The 21,441-nt window shown below is 43.8% G+C and overlaps 1 protein-coding gene across 6 annotated transcripts in view; it reads left to right on the forward strand.

The window, feature by feature from the left end:
* The window catches only part of cdon (cell adhesion associated, oncogene regulated), a 41,901-nt gene that overhangs the window by 5,173 nt on the left and 15,287 nt on the right, over positions 1-21,441 (forward strand). For 3 of the 6 annotated variants that reach the window (XM_077541699.1, XM_077541700.1, XM_077541701.1), the window contains exon 3: positions 3,870-3,994. The exons of 1 other annotated variant lie outside the window; for it this stretch is intronic. In XM_077541699.1, the coding sequence (XP_077397825.1) occupies positions 3,972-3,994 (23 nt within the window). In that variant the 5' untranslated portion in view covers positions 3,870-3,971. Of the gene's footprint in view, positions 1-3,869; positions 3,995-7,347; positions 7,878-21,441 lie in introns of all 6 variants that reach the window. 2 more of the 6 variants (XM_077541703.1, XM_077541702.1) reach the window with 2 other exon arrangements.

Consider the following 21,441-nt stretch of genomic DNA (forward strand, 5'->3'; position numbering starts at 1 on the left):
TCCACTCGCTCCACACCTCATGACAACTTTTGCCGAAATGAAAACATGAAAACTAATAAAAGATATAATGCATTGAAATACAAGCTGAAGGTGTCAAACCCCGAGTGTTTTCCCAATTTGTGAAGCCCTGCTTATGAAGCTGCTTTTTATCCACCTTAAAATTCCCAAACAGACGACCACCAGTCAAAGTGACTCTCATGCAAGTAGTCGGGACAAAAAAGGGAAGCTGATATGGATCCTTCTTCTTCCCTTTGTGAAACCGAAGCCTCTCCGACGGGTCCATCCGGCTCGTCCCAGCTGTCCCGTTGCAGGCCCGAACGATTTATGGAGGCCGGATCGAGGAGATTCTTCACGGGTCCTGTCGTCGTCTCAGTGGCACAAGGACGCCCCTGGAAGCAAAGCGAGAGCTCATCATGAAGACATCACTTGTCTCTGTCTTCACCTCACATCTGTCTGCCTCCGAATCTTCCCCGCAAATCTCATCCTGTTCCGGGGAGGAAATCACACCTCTGGGATTAGACCAGCTTCCAGCACATATTTTGTGTCTTGTCACCGACTTCTGCTTTGGCGGGTTGTCAGCAACGTGGACGCACAGACAAAACACAGCACGCCCCCTCCCAATCCAGATTCCGGCAACCTGCTCGGATTAAAAAAAAATAAAAATGTCTGTCTTTGTTGACATTTTCTTGTGGCTCCACGCTGATTATCTGCTGACGATTACGATTCCCGCCTTGTGCCACATCTGAAGGAGCGCACAAACAAACTGTTGCAATGAGGGCAAGTATTTCATTGGGTACTTTTTTTAAACTAAATTTTTTTGACTGTAAGAAGCACTGAAAAAAACCCGCTTCTAATCAATTACTCTGTCAGATGTTGGATTACAATTCGGGGCGCCATGTTGAGTGCGCTTCTGAAGGGAATGGAAAGGAACCATTTTGATTGGCCGTGAAGGGAGTCAACTATGACCACGCCCTAAAAGTTATCAACTGTTTTACCTATTTTCCATCTCTCACTGATTGTTTGTTTTCTAATTCACTCGCATTGACGCCCCGCCCTCCACCGCAAGGGGGCGCACTTCAACGTGACGTCACACTGGAAGGGTCTATATGTGATACGTGATGAGATGGCTTGAAAGTGGCGGACATGTTGGGAATGCCGTCCTCTGGAGGTGCTCAAAAGGCTTCTGGAAATCTTTTTTTTTTTTTTTTTTTTTACAGGAATTCACGCTGACAGTTTCATGGCTGCGTGTGTACGTGCGTGTTTGTCCACCTGTGAGAGCGTGTGTGCAACCTATGACAGTGTGTGAAGGCGAAGCAGCTTAGCAGAGATTCGGTCCTCGTCGGCGACCTCGACTGTACCAGATGCGTTCTCAAGAGCCGAGCACACATCCGCAGATTTTTATGACGAGAATATATCTCGCCGCTTTTATTCCTTCTCCGGGACAGATTTGTGTTGACGTCCAATTTTTGGGATTCAATTTTACGACAGGTCGGCTCAACAAGAATGCACGCTAAAATGAGCTGAATCTACCATTCCAGTGTGACGTCACGTTCAAGTGCGCACCTTGCGGTGGAGGGCAGGGCGTCAATGCGAGTGAATTAGAAAACAATCAGTGTGAGCTAGAAAATCGGTCAAACTCAAAATCAGCGAGCAATGCTATGGTGAACTTGTGCGCGACCGTCGGACGCTCTAATTGCTCAAACAGAGTTGAGATGATTCTTTCGTCTGCCGGCAGCGATTCTAAACCAGGCGGAAGACGGTGAGGAGTGAAAGACGAGCACGATGGCTAGCGCGACTGCGAGCGAAACTACGACGCAACTGCTTTGCGCCCACAAAATGTACGAGGATTTGCTCAGATATGCTTTTTCATATACAGCTGGTCATAACATTAACCTCTGATTGTAAATTCGAGGCAGACGTGATGAATGTGCCATATTATTTAGTGAAACAATCATTCATACTTTTTTTGCACAAGTATTCAAGTAATTTTGAACAAAAAGTTAACAATTTAACACGATTATCACATTTAACACTTTAACTCGGGCTGGATTTCCGCTGATGAATGTTTAGTAAACGTGCAGTCTGTTTGTTAGCAGCTAGCAAGCGAAGATAGCTTGACAACTTCCATATACAACAAGATGAGTATATCCGGACACAAACGATTTCATGAATGACAATTTACACCATGAAAGTAGAGATCGACGTACTGTTTCAACCAAAAACAACATATCTTAGGCTTCCACTTCCCCTTTTCCCTCCAGCAAACTCCTTTTTTTTGTAGTTAGCGGCTCCAAATGACTGGTTTCAATGATTCGCAGTAATGTCGGGATGTACTCGGGATGTTTTTTTTGACACTTGACATATTTCCCACCTTTTAACAAAAATCAAGCTCTCTACATTCATTTGTTATGGGATGTTTGCCCTCCGGGAGGCGCAGCGGGAGTTAAGCGGTGACGTCAGCTTAGAAGAGTCTATTCAATGTGAATCATCCATCCATTCATTTTCTATATATCAAAGGTGAGCGAGTCACCTTTTTACCGCACGTCTCCCCGAGCCTTCATGGGCTGTCAAAAAAATGCGCCGATTGCCACGGCAACTGGACGCGAGAACCAAGCTACCAAGATGGCCGCCCCCTTGTGAATGGCCGCACATTCCTCGACGGCGGGGTGTCTGCTTTTAGGTGGGGGGGGGGTGCCAGGGGTGTTGATGGTGGTCGGGAGGGTGTTTACTCCCAAAGGGGACTGTCTAAATAGTAGCCGGTGCTGTTTTAAGGACTTCCTGTCACTCGCTATTCCATAAAAGACTAGTTAAATAAACAATCGCTTTCCCATTGGGGGCCGGCCCGGTGTCTGCGAGGGCCAGGGTTCAATCCAGGACCCCGACATGTGGCTTTTTTAAAGGAGTCACGGCGCTCTTACAGGTCACCACACACTCTCTCTCGCTCTTGCACTCACACGCACTCACTTGCAACAAGTTACTTCTGAGGACAAGAAGACTTTTATTTTCTGCTCACTTGAATGTAGTTGTACACAAACCGTCCTCTTTGCTGGTTTGAGGACGAGAAATAGAGCAGCAGACACGCCCACGTCAAAATTTACCAGTCATAAATATAATGATAATGTGTATATTTTAGTGGAGACTGGGGTCAAGTTGTATTTTACAATTTTAAAAATGTGCAGAATTTCACAAGTGACTTCATGTTAAAGATTAGACAGCTCTTAATGTGAAAAGAAAAATGCACTGAGCTGTCACCAATGTCTTGCAATTGCAATGATGCCATCTAGTGGCAGAAAGATTACCCCAACACAAATCAACCTCACTAGTTTTTTCAGTACAGTGCATCCTTTTTTTAATTTTAACTCTATTTTATTAATTATTGTGAAATGACTGTATCACAAGATGCAGCCAAATTTCTATTAAACATTTTTCCACTTTTATTTTAACAAGAATATGAAAACTCATAAAAAATATTTCACATTTTATTGTACATTTAAAACAGTTATAAAATTTGCAATTAATCGTGAGTTAACTATTGAAGTTAGTTGAAGGCGGGGTACACCCTGGACTGGTTGCCAGCCAATCGCAGGGCACACAGAGACGAACAACCATCCACGCAAACAAGCACACCTAGGGACAATTCGGAGCACCCAATCAACCTGCCATGCAAGTCTTTGGAATGTGGGAGGGGACCGGAGTACCCGGAGAAGACCCACGCAGGCACAGGGAGAACATGCAAACTCCTCCAGGAAGTCCTCAGTCGTGGGAGGCGGACATGCTAACCAGTCAGCTACCGTGCCATAAATATACATCTCTATCACCGGCCACTTCATCAGGTGTGCACTCTAATGAGATATTACTACTTTCCTAAGGCAATCCTGCTACCTCTGATCGAGTGCGAACGAGTGAGACGTTACCCATACTGATGGAATTCCCACGGAGTCCGCGACGGCGAGTGCGATCCCGCCGCGGTGATGCAGAAAGCAGATGGAGAGAGGTGCGAGCACACACATGCACACGCAGACACACACTCGTGTCCGTACGATGATATATATACACACGCAAGCCTCCGTGTTGAGGGATTTGTTGAGTGTACGCCGTAAAAGAGTGACATTTTCACACTGCAGCTTTATGTCTTCACCTGCATTGAGTCAAAGTGAAAAAATGATGATGTCAATTTTGAGCCCAGCTCATGAGCAAAAGTTTTTGTGACAGTAAGAGAAAGCAGAAAATATGTGCTTCCAAAATTTGGAGCCATGGGCTTTGCAGAGGGTGGGGCCACGTGAGGGGGCATGACCCGCCCACACACTCGGCATGCTCTGACTTCAAAAACAAAAAACTCAGAAATGTTGCACGAGATGTGTGATGACTAGGTAGTGTACCGTCCTGTTAGCCCCCTGATAGTTACACATAGGTTGGGTTGGTACGGGAGGGGGAGGGGTTCCCGTTATCTCTCCCCAAGTGTCTTTTAATAGCGCTGGGGGTGAGAACGTGCTTCCGCGAGAGTCAACAGTGGGCTAGTGCTGCTTTGCTCAGCTCATAAACACTCGGTTGACACTCTTTGCCAGCTCGTTATCCAAAGGTCGGCCGCGGCCGCGTGCATCCACTGCAAACCACAAGAACCTCAGATTGACTCACGTATGCTCCAAGCATTCTTAAAATGTAAAAAACAATCCCAACTTTAATGATGAATATGACAACGATAAATGATTTATATCTCATGTAGCCACTCTTAATAAAACGGGCTTCACGTTGGCTGTCATGTCTGACTTGTCTGCCTTGTCGCGATGTATGCACTCATGGCCAACAACGAGGCGCTCTAAAGTGATTGCGGCAGTTGCAATCCCCTATCCACACGTCAGAATTTTTTTTTCCCCTCCTTAATCGCCACCTTTCAGTCTGTGGCATGCATGCACTCATAGCTGACAACGAGGCGCTCTAAAGCGGCCACGCCAGTGGACTGACGTGAAGGTGCATTTTCAGGGCGCAGGAATAGCTCGCTAGCTAATTGCAAGTGATGAGGAGTACCAAACTCTTGAGAAAATTGCATTTGAGTTTGAGGTTTTTCCATTTTCCCTGCAGTCCTCAAACGCAACATGAAAGTGTTGTAATCTGTTGACATGGACCAAACAAGCCTCCTATCAGTTAAATGTGGGTCAGAGGTCCCGGCACACATACGTGAGTAAATACCGCTGAGATTGTTGGGGGGGGGGGCTGAGTTGAGGGTGAGGGCGGTGTTTGTGCTGTCAGCTTTGGTTCCCAGCGGCGGCCCCTCCTGCACGGCTGGCCCCTCCCTGGCCCTTTTGTGCGCGGACCCCCGCTCCCCCGTGGACTCTCTGGCCTTTCACATGCGACTGTGTCCAATCACCACCACCCCCTCGTTCCCTAAACTTCAGACGTCTCCAAGCAGCCCGTCACCTCGAAAGAGGGACGAAAAGATGAAACTCTCATAAAACACGCCCCCCTCGTAAGCCACGACAAACTAGCTGATAATGGCCGCTCATGTTTTGTGGAAACTTTCTTTAATGCAACACACAGGAAAAAAAAAAAAAAAAAAGGGAAAAAAATCCTGTTTGGGTCACGGGTGAGTCTGGAATTGATCCCAGCTGACTTTGTGAGAGAGGAATTTGGTTCATCTTTTCACCATGCTGAGCGATATGAAGTAGTGACGGTGTTTCTTTGACATGTGCACCTGACAATTTGGTGGCTGAAAGTAGACCACGTAAACTTTTCGCCTGCTGCAACCACGTCTAAGTATTGGCGCAGGTAGTATAACGCGATTTTGGTTCATTGTTGAAATCAATTCAATGAAGGCATTAGTATAATTATCATATATGATTAAAATCATTCCAGAAGCTGGTGTTCAAGTGCCCACTTCACAGATCTGTGACAGCCAATTTGATCTCACCCACCTTTGGATGTCTGCTTGCAGCTTAAGGCCAACATGACCCGCTCGAGTATCGCACGAAAAGTCGAGAAATGGAAGGGAATGTGCGCTGATTTGGCTTCAACTACTTTAAAATCAGTACCTTTCTTCTATACATGAAACTTGGGCCTGCTGGAGAAGCTTTATGTACTGATGTCAAATCCTGTGTAGTTTTGTTGCCACGGTAACGGGGTCATGACAGAATTAAGGCAAATTGAAGCGTTCTTCCCCCTCCTCCTCCACCTTGCTGCTTTCCTTCTTCTCGTTCTTTCCGTTTGCTGTTCTGTTGCCTTTGGACTGGATCGCACCTCCCCAGGCTGCACCTGCCGTCCGAGACCCGCCGCCGCTGCCACGTGTAATGGCCGCTGTGATCATGTTGTTGACTCATGTCCATACGCACAACACATGGTTGTGTCGCAGCCCCCGGCAACCGACATTCAGTTGCGCTCCAGTGCCAAAAAATTACCCCTCACCACACCCACGTAGAGTTTAATGAGGCCGGTCAAGAACACTATTTGATTGTGTGGTTTTCACTGATGCAACTGACTGGAGATTTGCTCACTTTTAGAGACTAATTAATCCTTAACAGTATCAACTTGGAAAAATGGTCTTCCATGTCGTAATACTAAAATGATGGTGATGATGATGGTGATATTACTAAAAAAAAAAAATAACAGCAAACTATTCTAAACATGTTTTAATTCATCAAAATTAATTCCTTCACCATTTTAATACATGATATATTAACAATAATTATAAATATAAATACCAAATGAAAAAAATAAAGAATACCTTAGTGTTTTTTTTTTTAATCAATATACATTTTGGATTAATATAAATAATGTCATTTGGTTACATTATTTAATGATAATGGTAAAAATAAATATAATTATTACAACAATAAAAATATAATGCAGTGTCATAAGCAACACGAGTTGTTTTATTAGAGAGAAATAAATCCATATGAATAAATTAATACAATAATTATAGTAATAAAAAATCCGAATAATAGATTATTTTTTAAAAATAATATTTTCAATAACAATAAATTCTTATAACTGCAGTACTGCACTATATAATAATAATAATAATAATAATAATAATAACAATAATTATAATTTGAAAATTTTACATGCAGTATAAAAATTACGTTTTTTTTTTTTTTACTTTCCCAAATACAACTCTTTGTACCCAATGAAGTGTGATGAAATTTAAAAATATGATTTCCAGTTATATTTGCTAAAATTTATGTCATGGTGTCTTCCAAAACGTTTTTGATGACGCCAAAAGTCTTCAGCGAAATTTCTGAATCATATATGTAAAGCAATACTTCTAGGACAGCTTTGTGTGTTTTTGTGTAGCTGGTCACATCAAATGTGTTAATGCATACAATCCATAACTAACTCCTCCTGCCGTCTTCCAAGATTCCACCTCTCCTCTCTCCGCCTCCCTCCTTCCACCGTCCCTCCTCCCTCATCCTCCCCCCCGGGTGGGAGCAACGTGCAAGCGGGGCTGGGACATTCCAGCTTGGCCGCCGCTGCCATGATCCACGGAGCAACTCGACACTGGCTCCAGAGGTGCGAGTGTAGCCGAAGACCACCTCCGCTCAACGGCTCCTGACAAGTGAGCGCGTGCAGCCAACAAAGTCGGATTTTCCCCGTTTGTTTTTGTTTTAATACAAAATACACGCAGTGGAATAACGTCCACACCTGTGAAAAGTGCTCCACCATCCACCGCCACTCAAGTCCGGCTATTTTTTTTTCCCCTTCTCCATTTGTTTGCACTTTGTCCCGGAGCTTGCAAATCTTCCGCGGGGCTGAGAGACTCCACGCTCGCGGGTGAGGTGGTCTCCGTGTCGCCCGCGTGGAATGGAGGGCCGCGCGCGGATTTTCCACCGGGAGAATGCGTTTGGCTGCTGATACAGCCCACGGCAACCAGCGCTCCTGGAAGAAAGGTAAGGACATCGGCGATGGGGAGGCACTTGTGGTCCCCCCGGGGGCCCGAATGACTGGATGGCCGTGTGGCGAGCAGACACGTTCAGGGAAGAGCCTAGACTCGCGGTGGAAACGAGGAATGGTGAAAGACAGCAAGGGAAGGCTTGCTGTGTGGCCGGAGAATGTTGCTAAATAGACGTGGAAGGTTCGGAGAGGGGCCGGGTGGAAACTCGCTAAGTGGCCGAGGAAGGCTCACCGAGAACCGGGAAAAGGTTCAGAGAGCAGTTGTATGGAAGCCTTGTTGAGTGAGTGACCGGAGAATGCTAGCAGTGGCCGTGGAATGTTCACGAGTAATTCGCTGGTAAAGTTTGGATAGGGGACCGGGGAAGGCTTGCTGAGTTACCGGAGAGTGGACGCTCAGTGGCCCGGGAAGTTGCATTGGAGCCCGGGGAAAGTTCTGACAAGTACCGCGTCAAGGCTCCGGTTGGTTGAAAAGATGTTATCGTGTTTATTATTTTCTTTTTTCACCATGCAACATTTTAGATAAGCTGAGTAAAATAAGAAAATATGGAGCAAAGAAGTCTGAAAAATACTAATTAAATATTATATTGATTAACTGAAAATATAAGCTGAATAAAATTACTTTGAATACAATTTTACCAATGTAGACATTAAACACAACGCAGGTGTTATTCAGATTAACATTTGTTGCCTTTTTATGTTGATGTAGGACATTTTAAAAGCATATGCATGTAAAGCAAATATATTTTGTAAGTTTTTTGCTATACACAATCATATTTACATCTGATTACTACAGCTCAAGGTGACAGACATAGGAGAAAGTATTTCTGCTCCAGAGAACATGTCTAAAAATGGTTATTATGTCCTCAGTTGGCGTGCTGGTGTCAACAACATTAAAAAAAAAAAAAAAAAAAAAAGTCCAAACATGCAGCGTTGAATCATCACTTTGTACCAAAAGAAAACTTGGAATTACACTTTGGGGAGACATATTTCCGCCACATTAAATCTGCTGCAGAAACATGTTGAGTTTCTTTCTCAGCTCAGAGTTTTGATTGTTTTAAATCGAGTGTGTGACATGATTCTGTGTCCAAAGATCACTTTGATTGACTAGGGTAAAATCTGCATTATCACAGCGAGAGGGATAGTTTTACAAACAATACTTGTTTTTATTTACTCTACATCCGATTCTAATATTTTTCCCTAATGCAGGGGTAATTCTGTCCCCCCCAGGCCTTCGGTTTGACACCAGAAGGAAAGAATTGCTTTTAAAATGTTTTATCTCGTTTTTTTTGGGTTTTTTTTTATTCTTGTCGCTGATTAATATGTCACGTTCACATAATTGCTGTTGTAGTAGTAGCTGTTAAGTACGTTGCTGGATGGTCATCCCCTCTCATGTTTTTTTTTGTCACACTCCAAACAAGTGATGGGGAACAAAAGAACCAATGGGAGCGGAGCGTCGGTGCGACACACATGGCCGCCCGTGCATAAAAAAACGCCTCCGAGTTCAAACACTGGCCGCTGCTTTGTGGTGTCAATGGGCGACAAGCAGACACTTCCGACGCCTTTCAAATCCTTTTCAGGGATCGCTGATATCGGCGAGTTGCTCTTTTGTGGTGTGGAATCACGTGGAAATCCTCATTATGACGTTTCCTTTCCATTTTTACCCCCTGAAATGTCTTTAGAATTGCTATTTTTGCACAAATTCCCTATTTGCGTCTTCATTGGTGAATAGTTGCACCTCCTTCATCCCGCACACATTATTAAAAACAAAAATCAAAAGAAAGAAATGAGTAGCCAATAAAGGCATTATGTGTGGACATGCAAACCTGAAAATTAACTTTAAAAAAAAACACTTCTTGCACACCACTAGTGCACACACCGTCCAAAACAAAAACAAGACACTTATATCATTAAATGCATCATGTTTGGTAATGGTAAGGTGAAATTTAACTAAAACACCTCTCATGTAGCCCTACGTTTGTACACCCAACAGTTTGGGAATCCTTGCGAGAGATAGCTACCTAGATAAAGAGGTTTTTCATAAGATAGCGAGCTAACTATGCTGTCGATGCACCTTTCACAAACTTCACAAACATAAGAACAAATGTCAAAACAAAGCCATTAATAACTGAATAAGGTATCCTGTTTTGTCACGCAAACCTGCAGATTTTTGCCCAGTAAGACATCGTTATAACTTCTGTTTCCCCCAAACTTTTCACAAACACTTTAAGCCACTTCAAATCCCATTAGAGTTGGCACACCCCCAATTAAAGCAAAAACAAAATAAGTGTTATACCAGTCGGCCATTGCGAGTTTGGTCCTAGGCACCACAGTCCCCGCTGTAGCAAGAACTACATGATTTCTTCATATACAGCAACCTTTCACAGGCTTTCTATGATATGGCGCACCCACTGTGTTCCCCCACAACTTTAGAAACCAAAACGGAAAAATGATACCAGACTACCCCGTGGGGGCACACCACAGTTTGGGAATTCCTGTGTTAAATTCAGCATTACCTTCTCATATTTTATTTTCGTAAACATTAATATTTTGCGACATTTAAACTTTGTCGGATTTTTAGCGTTGTGATGCTAACACCACTATTAGCGGGCCCTCCGGATTCCCGTTTTTTTGGTTTCCACACTTTCACAGGGACATTAATAAGCCATTAGTGGCCCGACTCTTATCGAAGAGGCCGAGAACAAAGCACAACGATGCCATTAAGTGCGCACACATCCAGTTTTTGACTATTAGCGTGCCCGCTAACGACAAACACATGTTGCTGTGGCAGAGCTATGTTAAGTGGACAATTTTCAATGGGAGCGTGTAATGGTACCGAGCGTACACATGCACACATGCACTATTAGAAGCACACAAGAACTTTAAAGTTCACCCGTTGGGTTTCCCATAGCAACATAGTACTGCTACTCTGTACGATAGCTATTAGCATCCTCCCCCCCAGCACCTCCACGACGTTTAGTCATCTGAAAGCTGATAACAGTTTATTTTTAAGTTTCAACCTGCCGGCTAATCAAGCTAGCAAAATATGTCACCTGCTAATCTTGCTAGCTTGTTATGCTAACAACTCTCCTGTTATGGTATGTCATTCAACTGCTGCCTACTAATCATGTTAGTATTTAGGATTTGCTAGTCATGCCAGCCGACTTTATAGCCTGCTAATCAAGCTAGATGAATATGTTTCGAAACAAGTCTGCTTGTTATGCTAGCAAACTGCATTAAAAAAAAAAAAAAAAAAAGGAACCAGAAGTTTGAGTATGCTGGTGATGTAAAAATACCAGTTGCTACTTTACTATTTGCCATTTTATTACATTTTTGATTCCGTAAAACATTGATAGGCCCATTTAAAAATATATTTATTGCAAACAACTGTTTTTCTTTAGTCACTGTGTAGAGCAGTTGACCATTTCGGACCTTTCTTTTCATCCTCTTGAGGGGTTTACCACTCTGCCATCATCCCCCACAGCTAGCCTTGCTTGCTATTGGAACTCTACTTCCATGACTTTGCTTTTCACTGTCAAGTCAGACGACTGTCAGTGAGTGGTTAATTATCGCTTCTCCCCTGCTAACATAGCGTAATGGAAAGAGCATACAAATATGCAGAGAGCCCGGTATAGGTTTTTAACAAAAGAGTTTTGTTATTAATGGATTAATGTCCAGACAGTGGACGGACCTCAGTTGGTTAAGCAAAGGCCTAAATCACAGCATGGCTCTCTTGTTTATTTGAGCTCGCACTTCATTCTGTCACTGAGTTGACCTCTGCCTCAACGAAGTCCCGAGAGTCGTAAAAACACTGAGATAAATCTCAGATTTTTTTCATCACTGTCACAATATTTGGACGTGGGGAATGACTGGCTCTCCAAATCGCCTTCCGAATCCGAAATGGTGAAATTATTAAAATTTAGCCTCCCGCATTTAGACCTCCTCAACTTCTCCGATGTTAGTTAACGCCAGGCCTCATTTATCAAGGCCCAGCCCCTGCCGGGTGGAAGCTGTTGGGGGGGGAAGTATTGGGCGCCGTGCCAAAAAAGCCCACACGATCAAGGAGCCTCTGGGTGCTGATTGACAACACCCAGCAGCCAGGAAGAGCTGGGAGGGGGGGGTCACTGGAGATGACGAGCCATTCTCAAAATTGAGCCCACGTGACAGTTGGCTGCTGAGGGTACACCTTCATGAAAGAAATTCTGTCGTTTAAAGACATTGATGCTACTTTTGAAACACTTAGACCCCCTTGGAAAGTATGAAAATGTAGCCAGCAAATTAACCTCAAGTACCTGTGCAATGCTAGGCGATGCTGTTACTCTAAGAGGTTATACATGCTCTTCAAATATTCAGTTTGACTCTATAGAAGTCTATTTACGTTCTATTTCTGAAGAAATATCCCAAATTATTCACTGAAAAACTGACCTACAGCTGGTTTAATTGTGGTTGTTGTTAGTGGAATCATCTGGAAGCCAATTATTTTTAAGAGTAATCTTGTTGTTGAGTTTTGTCAGTGTTTTGAGATTATAGATCTATATTCACGATGTAAACTATTAATATAGGCAAATATGTGAAAAAATGAAATGAGAAACATGGTCTGTAGTGATTGCGAAGGCAAACAAGCAGCCTTTTTTCAAGCAGCGGGAACAGATGTTCTGCAACAGCCGCTGGAAGGCAGGGAGGGCGAGGCGGTACCGGCTGGACGCGGGCCCGGCTCGGAGGTCTGCTTCTTCTCTGAGGTTTTGCTTGTTGGTGTAGTGAAAATACAGACTTGCTCTAAATATACACAGATTACGATAAGGGGATGTAAACCACAAACGCACAACTCAAGAACTGATCAGTCTACGTCAAAACAGGTCTTCTTCAGCTGGCTACAAACTCGTCTGAGCTGCTCCTTAAGCCACGCTATTTGAAGTGACTATAAATACCCTTTATTATGTACTTGGAACCATCTGAGGGAGCGCCTTTTGGCGAGCTGTAATGTGCCGTATGTGCATTGAACATGTTGCTGAGCGCCACATGGACCAGACCAGGGGGAGCGGAATGGCGGGCTTTGACGCAAAACAAAAATACCTTGTCATTATCGGGAACGGTCGGGGTTCATTGTGTCTGGTGTGGACTTTAATTCTCCTGCATCCTCAGCATCTTCCCGTTTGCGAGATTCCCGAAAGTGACCCGACTAAATATGCCTCGGCGGCAGGCCCCGAGTGAGCTCGCCTTTTTCTTTGCGAGAGACCGCAGCTTTCTATTTCAAATGTTTCGAAAGCCAGCGAGTCACATCTGACTTTGGTTTTGGCGGGCACCAGCAGGACTATATTAAGGCCAAAACGAGCGGCCATTGGCGACTGGTTTGAAGGGACTTTTTTGCTTCCATCGGGCGTGATAGGCCCAACGCAATTTGGGTTGTTTGCCGCAAATCTGTGGAATATTGGCCTCCAGTGACTGTGACAATCAATCACTGTTGTCTTGATTGCGGTCCACGGTAGCAGCTTAGAAGCTACACAAAACCATTCGTTCTCTTTTAAACTGCCAAAATTACTGGAATTTCAAACATATTGAAGCACTAATTTTTCCAGCCTGATGGAACCTCACCCTATTCACTTTCTACTGGTTTTTATCACTTTATGCAGTTTTTTTCCCATGTTTGTATCATGTATCAAAATATTTTCCACCTGTGTGGAAATTTCATGGTATGTTTGTAATGACCAAAATTTGAGCTGGGCCACCTTCCACCACGTTTTGTATAACTGTAATATATGCCTGTGAGGTCTTATTCTTCCAATAGTTTTTCGTATTCTTCTTCTCGTTGTCTTCCTCCATTTGTTTACCGTAGTAGCACACATCAGACAGTGGAATTGCTAAATACGGTAGAAATGATAGATGAAATACAAACGGATGTTTTATCACAGTTGATCAGTAAAACTATTTCATCTAAACTTTGCTACCCGTTCTAATTCCTACAAAGGCTCTTTTCTGTTTTTCAGCCTTCTACCGTACGGTATTTCGTAGCACTCTAACATGCCTCTGATGTCTTCTTTTTATTGTTCTATGGTTATGTCTTCTGTCTCAATTTTCCACAGTGGTGTTTAATGGCTGGGGACATCTACCATTATAGGTGCTAACAACAATAATAAGGATAGTTAACACGGTTAGTTAAACAGTTGCAGTTTGAATTACTGCAGGATTTGATCACATTTTTATCAGTAAACAGTTTCATCTCAGTTTTGATGTCTTCCTCTTTACGTCCTATTCTGATATCTGCAGAAGCCCGTTTGATTTTCCCTGCCCGACGTAACTGAGGTCTGTTGGCAAAGGTCCGTGCAATTATGGCCTACTGTGACAATCAATCACCGCCGTCTGTGTTGGGGTCCACAGTAGCAGCTTACAAAAGATGGCACGCGCTACACGAGGCCATGCGTTCTCTGTTATTATGTTCCGTTTGTTGTCGTGAAGCCTTGTTATTCTTGGCCACAACTGAAACATGTTGGACTTCTTAGACGTTCTGAGCCAGTGCCAGGAAGCTGAGACGCGGCTGATGCGGCTGTTTATTGACACCAGCCGCTTTGTTTTGTGATCTCTCGATTGGCGCACAACAAGCATGGATAAACATTTAGACAAACTATATGGAGCGTTTGCGCACTCTGTTTGGGAATGCATATTTGTCTTTGGGTGCTGGTTTGTTTGGGTTTTTGCAAGAGATTTGTGCGTCGGTGAGGAAGACTAATTATATTTAACCTCTTTACAAATGTTTGTTTTTGTTCTGGCGGGCCAACCGGAGCGTTTGCAGAGCAGGTTCTCCATCCTGTAAATCCTCCCTCTCTCCCTGGCGCAGCATTGTGTGAGCACCATGAATCCGTTAAACAAACCCATTTATCACAAGTTTCTCCCAAAGTCTGTTTTCTTTCTACTTTCTTCAAAAAAACACATTAATAATATTTGTTTTCAAACTTTTTGGGCATTGGCCATGGATCTTTCAGGAGGAGGCTGACCAGAGACTGTTGTCTGCCGCTTGTTGCCTCGGAGACATGTGCACTGATGGAATCCAGGAGAGTCGAGAGGAAAGGGGGTTGAGGGGGATGGCAGCTGGATCAGATCACTGCATGCCCTACACAACAGATTCTGACTCCCCCCGGCGAAGGTGGACTTTCTGGCAAACTTAATCCTCCCCATGCATCAACGCCTTTTCCCCATCATCTCTGGAGTCAAGGCTGACTTGGAGGAATGTCTCACCTGGCGCAGTGAATCAGACTCTTGGCACATGTCGGGGGTATTATAACACTCCCCACGGGCAAGAGGGCCCCCTCGGGCATTCCTCTCTTACATCGGAATTACCTTTTGGTCCGAGCAGGCGTCCCGCTGTGGACTGAAAAGCCTGTGAAGTCAGCTGGAAGGACCCAGAGCGCTCCCACAAAGGCGTCGGGTTGTTAGTTACTTTGCAAAAGGTCCGGAGGTGGCCTTGTATGGCGGCGATACTCTGGGATCCGTTTCCCGTGTCCGAGGCCCTTATTGAGTTTCGTCACTGTTGGCTAATCCGGCTCTCGGAGGACCTTGGGAAACGAGTGTACCTCCCACCGGCCCCCGTTACGCCCCCCTCACAGATTCCCAAGGGAAAGAAGACATTGCAGAACAATCTCCAATTAAGAGCAGCCTTACATACTGTACCATTCAGCCTCGGTCTCGCTGGCCTCCTCCCCTTCTTTTGCGTCTCTGCTCTCTCGGCCAAAAAGCCTCAGGGTGGAATTAGCGTTGTCTCCCGAGTCTCAGCCCTGGCACTTTTGGGAAGGCTTGGTGTCAGGATAGGAGGTGAAGGAAGTGGGGAGACTGTGTGTCCTTGGTAAACAGGGCTTTTTGTGGGATGTGACTGTCTGATCCCCGGGGCCTCCTTCTTTCCATCTTGATCCCCCCCACCGTAGCATGACGTCACGGCCGTGGCGTCTTTGGGCCCTGAGACCAGCCTGACCTCCCCATCACCCCTGTGCCACCTCAACTGTCGACTCTCTGTCCTTCTGCTGCCTACAACCTCCACCAGTTTAATGACTTTCCCATCTTGTAGAAAGATCTCTTTTTCCTCTGGAGCTAATTCCCTATACTGATTCCAAATCACGCCTCTTTCATTGAGAGGGTGAAGCAGACGGTGTTAGCTTGGTGCTTCTACTCATTAGTTTGCTCCGTGGCCCCAGGCTGCCTCACCAAGTTTATCCTGACAATTAATGGACCCCCAGAGTCTCTTACCGCAAGGAGACTCTTCCTGGAAGTACAATGGAACCTTACAAATGTCATACCTTATGAGTTTTTTGAGTTACAAGATTTTGGTTGGTAACACAAATATTACAGTATGTACAGTAATTGCATTCACATGAACTAGTTTAGGAATTAATTAAACTTGTAAGTCGAGGTGCCACTGTAGTTTGGACTGAATCATCAGTGTATTTATTGGCAGGAGTTGATGCAAACGCGGTCCTTATCTGAGAGACGATTGAAGACAGTGGTGTTGAAGAAGGGGGGGGGGGGGGGGGGGGGGCTTGGCAAACTTTCACCTCTTTGTACCCTCATCCCCTTCTCCGACTTCCCGTCTTCTTGTTTTTGCATTTATCTCACATCATTGCGTCTGTCCTTTCCGCCGGCTTTGCCTCCGTGTTGAGTTGAGGAATGCAGACTCTTTTGCGGATCCGAGGGGCGAGTGCGGGCAGGTTCGGGGTATAGCACGCTGGTCGGCTTCTGTTCACAGGTCAGATTAGTCGACCGCCACGAGTGACATTAAAATCATCCCCTTTAAATTGGCCTTTCCTTCAGTGCCAAATGGTGTTCTACAATTGTCTGGATTTGGTTTCTGTGTCGGTGTCAGTGCGGTGAGGAGATTTAATCTCATTCCCACTGGCCCACATTGTTTGTCGTTGGCTTCCATTCGTCTGTGCCGTCTTGTGAAGCTGAGTCAAGAGCACCAGTTGCGACCTGTTTTGCCTCTGCCCCGCGGGTCTTTGATGCTCCACCGCATCGCCTTTTATTGTCGCTGTTTACCCAATGGGACAGGGATATGGGCCGGGCCCACATGGGGGCTGATGGGGCTTTAAGGAGTTCCTGCAGGTGCTCAAATACCCCCCTAGACTTGAACCCCCTGCTCCCCCTCTGCTTTCCCCGAGGGCAACCTGTCAGTGTGTTTATTTTCTCCTGTGTCAGGACCTTAGCTCCCTCTTATCCAATGGCGGTGGGGGGGATGGATGGTGCTATCCCTGCGTTGGGAGTTCTGCAGCAAAGTGAATAGTGCTACCTCAATTACAAATAACGCATCATTTGGGGACTGGTGGCATTAAGATAAATGTTAGGATTTAGTAAGTTTCTTGAGAAAAAAGGACGTTTTCTTTTGCCTGCATGTACTTAAGCCAAGTCCCAGTCAAACATTTGTCATTTATTAAACATATGTCACCTCAGTTGCCCCTCATCCCTATGTGTGTATATATATATATATATATATATATATATATATATATATATATATATATATATATATATATATATATATATATATATATATATATATATATATATATATATATATATATATATATATATATATATATATAAAAGCTTTGCACATGAACTACACGTTTCTCATTTCTTTCGTTTCTCTGTGTGTTCTGCAATTCTTGTAGCGTAAAGGATAGCTTAGCATTGTGAAATTAGCTACTTTGCCAATATTACTTTGCTGTCATGTTGTGCTAGCCCTTAGCATTTGTGCTAACATTACTGTTCCAAGTTGTATGCGTTTCCTGCAGATTTAAGTTGTGACAAATTAGCTAGTTATAAGAACAATTAAGTGACTTTTGGCAAAATACTAATGTTTTTGTGCTACAATTCGACTGGACCATCCTTGACATGCTTTGCATTTGTGCCAACAATAATTCAGAGTTGTAAGCAGTACTTGGAGCTTTAAATAATGGCTATTTGGCAAGTTATAAGAAAAATAAAGTCATTTTTGCTGCTGTAGTGATGCCAGAACATCTGCTTTTCGGTCTATAATTCTTTTTAGACCAGCCTGGACACTTCTCCCATGGTGTTAGCGCTTAGCATTTGTGCTAAAGTTACATTTCGGAGTTGTTTGCAGTATCTGGCTGGAACATTAAATTGTCACTATGTAGCTAGTTATAAGTGAAATAAAGCAACTTTGGTTGCCGTTTTGGAGCAGCCTGGACACCTCGAGCTTCTGTGGTGTTATCCCTTAGCATTGTTGCTAATGTTAGCGTTGTATTTCAGAGTTGTATGCAGTATTCTGAAGCATTAATTTACAGCTAGTTAGCTAGTCGTAAAATAAAGTGACTCTTCTGTTGCTTTAGTGGTGCCAGATCATCTGCTTCTCAGTCCATAAATAGTGTTTGGACCAGCCTAGACACCTCTGATGTGGTGTTAGTGCTCACTCAGCATTTGTGCTGCAATTACTCTTCAGAGATCATGCATCGCCTGGAGCATTAGTGGGCTAGTTATAAGAAAAACAAACTGACTTTTGCTGCTGTAGTGATGCTTCATCACCTTACTTTTCTGTAGTAAAGCTGGACCAGTTTAGATATCCGTTTTGTTGTGTTAGCATTAGCTTCGTTGCCAACTGTTGTTGAAGTAGACAACGATTGCATGTTAAAATAATGATAATAGTGTCTACTTGTATTCGCTACAGTAGATAGAAAGTGAAGTTACTTGACAACTGCTTTACCGCGTCACTGACCATTCTTGACGGCACAGGTAGCCTCACCCTGAGCCTGTGTTGCCGCCAGCATCAGTTGGACCCTTGCTAATGGGATTTTGGGTTTGACACCAGATATCCTAGCGGTGTGTGCGTCTTCATGGCGGCGGATGTCAGCGAAAAGTCAAACAGATAAGCGGGAAGATGGATGCCCTCGTGCATTTCCTCGCAGCGCCAGATGGACGGGCCCGATAGGCAGCTGTGTGTGTGTTTACACAAGGGCGACCGGTCGCCATCGAGCTCGCGGAAACGGACGGGAGGCGGTGAAATTTAGTGCTCAAGGGCCACTTTTTGATTTCTTTAAGCTGACAGATGGCCCTGGTCATTTTATAGATGTGGTAGCCTCAAGGACCACATGAGATCTAAAGAATGGCTCCCAGTGATGGGATAAACTTATGATTTCTTGGAATGTTGATGACGTAATTGGTCATTTAAAAATGTAAACACTGGCAGTAGTTTATAGAAATAAGGTGTTGGATATTGATATTTATCTGTTGCCTAATTTAGGGATGCACGCTAATATCGGTGGCCGATAATTATCGGCAATTATCGACCAATTTGAAGTCAAACAGATAAAACAGATAATAAAGAAATCTGCCGATAATTATCGGCAATTATAGACCAATTTGATATCATACAATAAACCAGAAAATTAAGAAATCCACCGGTAATAACAGACATGCCACATTGGTCCATCCGTCCTTTCCTCACCCTCTCTTTTTATTTGGTTTTCACACCCCTAGTTCCATTGGTGTTCCAACCCTAATAAATGCAAATGCAAAAAATAGTTGGAACACAGTGTTGAGTGGAAGATTGCTGAGTAGACGTGTGGAATCATTCGACTTATAGGAGGACTCGAAAGTATATTTGTATTGAAGTTAATTTTACAAACAATTATCGGCTTACTTATCGGTTATCGACATCGGCACTTACTAAATCATTTGTTTATCGGTATCGGTTGAAAATAGTATTATCGTGCATCCCTAGTGATAAATCATCAGTCTTAACTAACATAAACAAATATCATTAATTAATAGCTTGATATTTCAGAAGCCCTTCATTAATCACTCCCCAAGAAGTAGCTCTCAGGATGGTGACCCTTACAGTAGAGGCGCTGTTACAGGTCACATGTTTTGTAGGCCCCCGTGTCTTATTATTGTAATTATATATCATGAATCCAGTAAGCCGGGGGCCTGTCGCAGCATGCGGCGTGACGATGTGGGTTTGATGTGAGACGCCACAAAGTATACTTGAAGCCAGATTACACAGTAGCATGCTGAAATCCAAACTCGGTCGGTCGCCTTTAGCGCCTTCATTGTTCCCTTAAGCACTTTTACACCTGTTTCTCCAGGAATGTATGTGTGAGTGTGTGCACACACGGGTGTACGCGTGTGTGTGCGTGTGACAGTAATACTGTACTCCACCTAATTAATTTCTCATCACAGTCAGACAGTAATCACACTGAATAGTTTACATTTTGCCAAATGCGGCTTTTAAGTAGCGTTACATGAATTGCCTTAGCATAGCTTGAGCCCCCCCCCCTCCCCGCCATTCCCTGTCGGGACCCCATCCCGACACCCGTCATCTTTTTAATTTGCTCCCTCGGCTTGGCTCTTCCGCTGAAGCGTCGGCATCAATGTCACAGCTGGGCGGCCATTGTAGGGCTCGAGTCCTGGTTACCGAGCAGGAACCCCGGGATCAAAGCCTGGCCTGGATTACCCTCGGAAAGAGGAGGAACATGAGGAGAAGGAGGAGGCGAAGGCGTTTTTTTTTTGGGGGGGGGGTGACCAGGGGAATTGCTTCTTGTTACACACCTTTTTTTTAATTTATTTTTTCTTCTTCTTTTTTTTGGCTGATCCAGCCAGGACCAGTGAGGGACGTCAGGCTAGGGTGAACCTATGAGGAGGCAGAACGGTGTGACAAGAAAGTGATATAAAGACAGTGGCTGCATACTCCCTCAGTAGGAATTGGTGTCAAAGAGGTACATTGGTACCTTGAGATACAAGTAGGGAAGTCACGATCGAATAGTTTCAGAATCAATTATTTTATCTTATTATTCCATTAAATGATTGGATAAAATTTTATTTCACGTGTACAGCATTTAATAAAAACAACAACATACATTTTCCATTAATGTTTATTAAATTTATTATTGTTTATTTGGTATTGTAAACTGATTTAAAAACAAGTCAACAAAAATTATGCAAAGAGGGATTGATGTTGTACTCGCCAACCTTTTTGAAACTGATGATTCAGTTACTGGTTTTGTCAAGGTTGTCTTTTATATAAATTCATGGTTTATTTATTATTTAGCATATTTCCATCCTGTTTATGTATAGTAATATCGTTTATTGTAATGCAGATTATTTTGCTTGTTTAAAAAAAAAAAAACTCAATGAAAAAATTATTACACATTAATTCACAATCACAATATTGATGAAAAATTGTCTCGAAAATTACCGGTACCACAATTACATTATTTTAAAAAATTGTTCAGCCCTTCTTGTTTATCTATGTGTGCCCTTTGATTGGCTGGCAATCAGTCCAGGATTGGCCCCGCCTCTCACTCCAATTCATCCAGTATACATCAGGAAATGGATGATGGATGTTTGATAAACACAAGGTGAATTGGGCCCGTCTGTCTTCTTCCATTTTGTTTGTTTGTTTGTTTGTTTGTGGCCCTAAGTGGAGAAATTGTGGACGTCCTTGCTCCAGAGGGGGTCAAGTAGTCAAGTGGTGCCATGTGAAGATTAGAGAGATGCTCCCCATTGTCTCCTTTTGTCGTCGTGGCTACAAGCTGGTGTCTGACGTCGTCTTGTTTTTCTTGCCCC

Source organism: Festucalex cinctus, chromosome 13 (assembly GCF_051991245.1).
Source record: "Festucalex cinctus isolate MCC-2025b chromosome 13, RoL_Fcin_1.0, whole genome shotgun sequence".
In the NCBI taxonomy this organism is placed as follows: domain Eukaryota; kingdom Metazoa; phylum Chordata; class Actinopteri; order Syngnathiformes; family Syngnathidae; genus Festucalex; species Festucalex cinctus.